Source organism: Rousettus aegyptiacus, unplaced genomic scaffold (genome assembly GCF_014176215.1).
Source record: "Rousettus aegyptiacus isolate mRouAeg1 unplaced genomic scaffold, mRouAeg1.p scaffold_m13_p_16, whole genome shotgun sequence".
In the NCBI taxonomy this organism is placed as follows: Eukaryota; Metazoa; Chordata; class Mammalia; order Chiroptera; family Pteropodidae; genus Rousettus; species Rousettus aegyptiacus.
In genome coordinates, this window is record NW_023416291.1 from 23,092,110 (window position 1) to 23,099,384 (window position 7,275).

Genomic DNA, 7,275 nt, shown 5'->3' on the forward strand with positions numbered 1-7,275 from the left:
TGCTCTCAATTCTGTACCGTTGGTCTGTGTGTCTGTTGTTTTCTTGAGAAGCTGAGCGGTTCTTAGGAAGGTTGCAGCTCAGCTCTTAAAATAAAAAATATATATATATAAGAATCTGAAGGCTTATAAAAAAATGCTAAGAACCCGCAGTTGTGGGCATATCACAGTGTCACAGTTTAATCTAAATTCTTTCTCTGTGTGAAGGATGGGGGGTGGTCATGGACCTTTAAGTTAACTGGCACTCGCTGGCTTCTCAGGTCAGGGATCAGGGTTTCCTTTGACACAGCATTCCAGCTTAAACATGCAGTAACCAACTAACATTTCACTTGTATAGCACTCAAGTCTGCAGGTACCATTTCCATAGCACTTCTTGAACATTTCTGATGATATTGGATTTATACCTGAGAAGAAAATGAATGGAAGGATAATTCACTTATAGGCCTTTTTGGACTACAAAATGACGAGTTCTTTCATTTTTATCACACTGGATTCCAAGGATACTAGGTCATAATGACAAATTCTGCTTGAATCAATTGATTCTGATTGAATTGATTGACTCAATCGATTCTGACAGAAAAAATTAACTAGTGCTAGGGATTGAGTCGTGTTGTTCCCCTTCTCTCAATTCACATGTCCTAATCTTCATGCTAATCTTCAGTGTCACTGTATTTGGAGACAGGGACTTTAGGAGGTAAATAAAGTTAAGTAAGGTCATAAGAGTGAGGCCTCAATGCATTGGAATTGGGGGCCTGAATTAATAGGCTTGATGGCCTTGTTGGTGGCAGACAGGAAAAGAAGATGGCTGTCTATAAGCCACGAAGACAGCTCACTAGAAATTGAATTGATCTGCAGTTGATCGTGGACTGTCCAGCCTCCAGAACTATTAGAAAATAATTTTATTTAAACAGTCTCTGATAGTTTGTTACAGTCATCTGAGCTGACTAAGACAATTAGTAACTTGGAAGCTTGCCCAAATCGGTTAGTTAATAAACTCTAAACAACCAAGTTACCTATGTATGTAGTCATTAACTCATTATTTAATTATTATTCATTCCTAACTCTTGAGGTACAGATTGGAGTATGATATAGACCTTGGTCGTAAAGAATTTTCAGTCTAGACAAAAGCAGAAGAAATACAAAATATCTATGAGAGAGGAGAAACCATGACAAATCCAGTGAAACATTTATAACGTGCAATGGTGTTGTGAGTATGGAGGAGAAGGAAATTGATTCTGAAGATTTGGGACATCTTATTGGGGCCAAGGCAACTAAGCTGGGCTTACAATTTTGTAGACATGCTACTCCACAGAATCATCAAAATATAAATGTTTCTTTATGTTTAAATGAAAGAAGGTGTTGAAGAAACAAGAGTGCCAATATTTGTTCATCTGTGGGTATTCTGAGTCAACATATACCCTATCCATCATGCTCTGGAGGATAATTGTCCTATAGGAAAAAAAAAGAAGGGATCAGGGGTGCTTACCTCACAAGATGGAAGCCAAAGAAGATGAAGTATAATAATCTGCATACGAGATAAGAAATTCCTATGGAATTGATAAGCTATGGGAATGTATAAGACACCAGAAGGAATACTGTAGACTGTGTGTAGTTGTTTGTTGACTGTCTAGAGACCATGAATCCATTGCCATAAACCATAGTGGAACTGGTCCCATCAACAATTTCCAGGGGCCCGGATCCTATGAATTCTTAAATGCAGCCTGTTGAGTCACATGATCTGAAAATCTGATTCATTTGCCTAGAGAATACTTCAGGGAGGATAAAAAATTAAATAGGGCCTTATAATATATGGATTTGGATTGATTCAAGATGAGGATTCTGAAGTCGGTGATGGATATAGTCAAGCTAGGACGTGAGGCCAGTCAGTGTCCCTCCTCATTTCATCTAATCAGACACTTCTTGTGTCACATAAAGCTTATTAATTCTCTTGGAATAAGCAGTTCCAAATCTGTTTCACCATGTACCTAAGGAATCTACAAATAGTAATTTTACTATAAGCGATTTCAGCATATTAGCAATCTTAACAAAGAGTTATCACTTTGCTGGTTTTGACTATTATGCCTAGATATGTCCCTGAATTAGAGACAAAATAGTGGCAAAACAGGATGGGGTATTACTAATAAAAACAATAATAAGCCAAGTACTGTACGTGCTTTATGTACAGGTTTATTCTATACATAGGTCATTTAATCCTTGCAAGACTCCAAGTTTAGTATTATTATTTCTCTTTTTTAAGTCAAGAAAATAAGGTCAGAGAAGCTCAGACTTTTGGCTAAAGCTACATACACAGCTAACAAGTCGGAGAGCCAAGGTTCAAGCTCAGGGCTTGCCGAGTTCGAAGCAGTTGATTCTTTTTCCACTTGGAAAATTAAAGGGTCCATGGTGAGAGGGCATTTAAAGGTTTTCTTAGTGGGATTTCTCTTCCAGACAAAGGACACCACACCCCTCCCCTCACTCCCCTTCCCCAGGAAGATTTCCATTTTACCTGCCAGTATTGGGTCCCAAAAGATGAGAAAGACAAACACAATGAGAAGAGGCTTCATGGCTAGGTAAGGAGGCTTGGTGGCAGGGCCGGACACTGACTGTCAGAGAGTAGAAAGGGAAGGCTGGGCACCGGCCCCGTACAAAGCTGTCAGGCCTGGGGTACGCCCTGCTCCAGGCAGATATGCTACACTGCTCTCCCCCGAGGCAGCTCAGCTGGCACTGCCTATGTGAGGGAAAAACTGACAGCCATTTCCTGTTCGACAGCTTCTGCTTTTGACTAAGTCGCTGCTCCCCCAACCCTAGGTTTTCCAAAAGTACTAATGGAGACCTGAGGACCATATGCATTTTCAATTTTAAATAAATAAATTTTTGTTTGGTTTTAATGTTACAACAAAAATGTCAATTTTAGAAAATTTGTAAAATATTAAAAATTATAGGGAAAGAAAAATTATAGTTGAGCTTTACCTCGCAGAGATAACTTGCATATTTCTTAAGCAAGTTTTATTTATCTGAGTTTATTGTTTAAAATTTTGTTTTGCATAGTGTCAACTTAATATACTTGTAATTAGGTATCCTGCTTTTATAACTTGCTAGATATCATAAGTATTTTCGGTGTCATTATAAACTCTTTAAGTAGTACTTTTAAAAGCTATACAATACTCTATCAAGGACATTTTAAAAAATAATCATCACTATTTAGAAAATGTCTTTATTGAGATATAAATGATATAAAACTACAAATGTGAAAGTGTACAATTTGATAAGTTTTGACACATATACTTTCATGAAACCATTGTCACATTCAAGAAAATGGACATATCAGCCCCCCACAACCATTCTTCATGACTGTTTCCTTCCCAGATTTATTAAGGTATAATTAACAAATACAAGTTGTATACGTTCAAGGAATAATATGTGATGATTTGAAGTAGGTATGTATTGTAAAATGATTACCACCATTAAGTTAATTAACACATTTGTTACCTAAAATAGTCATTTTCTGTATGTGTGTGGCGAGAGTAAGATTTACCATCCTAGCAAATTTCAGGTATATAACATAGCAGTATTAACTAGGGTCACCATGCTATACAGTAGATCTTCAGAACTTACTGATCTTCTAACTGAAAGTTTGTTCGCTTTGATCAGCATCTCCCCATTTCTCCTACCCCCTAAACTCCTGACAACCATGACTTTACTTTCTGATTCTATGAGTTTATCTTTTTGGATTTCATGTGTAAGTGAGATACTACAGTATTTGTCTGTGTCTGGCTTTATTCATCTGGTATAATATCCTCCAGGTTCATCCATGTTGTCATAAATGGTAGGATTTCCCTCTTTTTTATGACTGCATAGTATTCCATTGTATATATGAACTACACTTTATCCACTTAGTGTTGATGTTTCCATATCTTGGCTACTGTCAATAATGCTGCAATGAACATGAGTATACAGTAACTCTCTGAGATAACTGATTTAGTTTCCTTTGGATATATAGCTATAAATGGGATTGCTGGATCACAAGGTATTTCTAATTTTAATTTTTTGAGGAACCTCTATACTGTTTTCCGTAATGGCTATACTAATTTACATTCCTACCAACAGTGCTTGAGGGTTCCCTTATCTCCACATTTTTTTGCCAATATTTGCTATCTCCTGTCTTTTAAAAATATATATGAGTTTCAGGTGTACAACATTATAATTCGACATGTTTGTACACTAAGAAGTGATCACCTCCAAAGTCTAGCTACTATCTATCACCATACAACTGACCCCCTCATTCCTTTTGTCCACCCCAACCCCCTTTCCCTCTAGTAACCACCAATCTGTTCTCTCTACCAAGAGTTTTGTCTTGTTTTATTTGTACATTTATTTATTTTTAAAGATTCCACATATGACTAAAATCATATGGTACTTGTCTTTCTCTGCCTTATTTCACTTAGCATAATATTCTCAAGGTCCATCCATGTTGATGCAAATGGCAAGATTCATTCTTTTTTATGACTGAGTAGTATTTCATGATATATATCACATCTTCTTTATCCATTCATCCATTGATGGGCACTTAGGTTGTTCCTATATTTTGACTATTGTAAATAATGCTGCAATGAACATAGGGGTACATATATTTTTTTGGATAAATGTTCTTATGTTTTTCAGATAAATAACCAGCAGTGGAATAGCTGGATCATATGGTAGTTCTATTTCAAATTTTTTTTTTTTTTGAGGAATTTCCATACTGTTTTCTATAATGGCTATACAAATTTAGATTTCTGCTAATAGTGTACCAACACTCGTCGTTTATTGTATTTTTGATAATAACCATTCTAACAGGTGTGAGGTGATATCACACTGTAGTTTTGATTTGCATTTCCCTAGTAGTTAGGCTGAACATCATTTCACGTGCCTGGTGGCCATCATATATGTTCTTTGGATAAATACCCATTCAGAGCCTTTGCTCATTTTTTAATAAGGTTTTTTTTTTTTTTTTTTTGGTATGAATTCTTTCTATATTTTAAATATTAACCCTTTGTTGGATGTATGATTTGCAAATATCTTCTCCCATTCAGCAGGCTGCCTTTTGTTTTGATGATGGTTTCCCTTGCTGTGCAGAAGCTTTTTGGTTTGATGTAGTCTCATTTGTTTATTTTTGCTTTTGTTTCTCTGGCTTTTGGACTCAGATCCGTGAATATCAATGTCAAGGAACTTATTATCTATATTTTCTTCTAGGAATTTTATGGTTTCAGGTCTTACATTCAAGGTTTTAACACATTTTGAGTTAATTTTTTGTGTGGTATAAGATAGTGATCTAGTTTTGTTCTTTCACATGTAGCTGTCCAATTTTCCCAATACCGTTTGTTAAAGAGACTGACCTTTCTCCATTGTATGTTCTTGGCTTTTTTGTCATAAGTTAATTGTCTATATATATGGGTTTATTTCTGAGTTCTCAAGTTTTTTCCATTGATCTATGTGGCTGTTTTTGTACCAATACCATATCGTTTTGATTACTGTAGCTTTGTAGCATTCTGTGCTGGCTAGAAAATTACTGCTTGGCTATGTCCATCATCCAAAGGAACATAATATTCTAACGATAATCTTTCTGCTTCTGTACTCCCGCTAGCACACCTGACCTGTGGGTCGACAGGTAGTGAAGAGAAAAAAAAATAGACCTTTGTGTTTAGACTGAATAAAGAATGAGATTTTGGGCTTAAAAACCCTGTACCTCTAATTTCAGGGCTGCTTAATTTGGGGTTTGCGTACCCCTGGCAGACCCAGCTGGCTGAATAAAGAATGTGTTTCCTATAACTAACTCGCTGAGTTCTGGTGGTCCGTGTGTTTTTCAGGGGCTGCGGCTACAACATTTGGAGGCCCCAGCGAGATCTCAGGGAGTGGCTTTGGGATCTAAGACTGGACTGGCCTCCGAAGCAGTTACTGTCCCTGGATTCCAAGGGGTGGCCAACCTAAGACGTTCCAGGGCCCTTGAATGCCATGACGGGGTTAATGCAATTGTCAATGACACAACTTTCAGGACACACTCTTTGTTCCTGGTCCCGATGGGAATCGGGAATCTAGAATCTCCGAGGTCTTGGCGTCTGGATAAAAGGTACCTTCCTGGTTCTGTTGACTGGTCATTGGGGGTCCGTACAGAGACTGGATGCAGTCATATCTCCCAGACCATGGCCAGGCCGCGGGACGCTGCCTCCTGTCCCCTGTTATCGGGTTCTGTTTATTGCCTCTGGTCCTATGTAAGTTGTAGGTGGCGGACCTCTCTGGGTCCACCTGCACCTCAGTAATTGTCCTCGTCTGAGTGACTGTTTTGTGTTTTCTGTTTTGTGTTTTCTGTGCAAGTGATGGGGAGAAACCTGAGTTTACAGAAGACACCCTTGAGGTGTCTCCTGTGACATTTCAAAGAAGGGTTTGTAGAGGGAGCTGACTATGGCATAAAGTTTTCTCCAGGTAGACTAAGGACATTGTGTGAAGTTGAGTGGCCGTCTTTTGGGGTAAACTGGCCTCCGGAGGCCTCTTTTGACAAGGGTTTGGTGAGGAATGTTTGGAAGGTTGTCACGGGAGACCTGGGATCCTGATCAGTTTCCCTACACTGATCAATGGTTAAACCTTGTTCAGAAACCCCCTCCTTGACTCCGCCAGTGTGCCCTTCTCTAGCGGCGCAAGTCTTAGTTGTGGGCACCCCGAAACATGCAGCAACTAAATCTCCAAGATGGCCCAGTCCCTCAGTCCTCCCATCTCCACCGGAGGACAGTGACCTTCCCCCACTCTATAATCCAGGACAACAGAGGCCCAATAGCACTGCTTCACCTCCTTGGACATGGGCAGGTAACCCCTATGGGCCTCCTGCTCCTGCTCCAGGTGGGGCACCAGCCAATACCACCACCCCAGCCATCCTTCCTTTGCAAGAAGCACCACCCCAGGGGCATCACACAGACAGGCCCTTTATGGTTTACATGTCTTTCTTGACTAGTGACCTGTACAACTGGAAGGCACAAAATCCACCTTTCTCTGAGAAACCCCAGGCATTAATGGGACTCTTAGAAAATGTCTTTCAGACTCACTGCCCCACCTGGAACAATTGCCAACAGCTTTTAATTACCCCCTTGACCTCAGAAGAACAAAGACCATTCAGATTAAAACACAAAAGATAGCTGTGGGAGGAAGGAGAATTAAGGAAGCAGAGGAACAGATTGAGGAGGAATTTCCCTCCACCCGCCCAGACTGGGGACACAATTCTCAGGCAGGGAGAACGGCATTAGATCAGTA

At 39.3% G+C, this 7,275-nt stretch overlaps 1 protein-coding gene across 1 annotated transcript; it reads right to left on the reverse strand.

The window, feature by feature from the left end:
• Positions 1-258: 258 nt before the first annotated feature.
• DEFB134 (defensin beta 134) lies at positions 259-2,561 on the reverse strand. Its single transcript, XM_036234399.1, has 2 exons — positions 2,504-2,561; positions 259-401 (listed from the first exon to the last, which is right to left on the reverse strand). Exons 1-2 carry the CDS (start codon positions 2,559-2,561, stop codon positions 259-261), a joined length of 201 nt encoding a protein of 66 aa, XP_036090292.1.
• Positions 2,562-7,275: the final 4,714 nt, after the last annotated feature.

Excerpts from the sequence above, each read along its gene's own strand:
- DEFB134 (XM_036234399.1), bottom strand. The coding sequence starts at position 2,561 with ATGAAGCCTCTTCTCATTGTGTTTGTCTTTCTCATCTTTTGGGACCCA. Across the intron at positions 402-2,503 it reads TTGGGACCCAATACTGGCAG|GTATAAATCCAATATCATCA; the intron begins GTAAAATGGAAA and ends TTTTCTTCTCAG.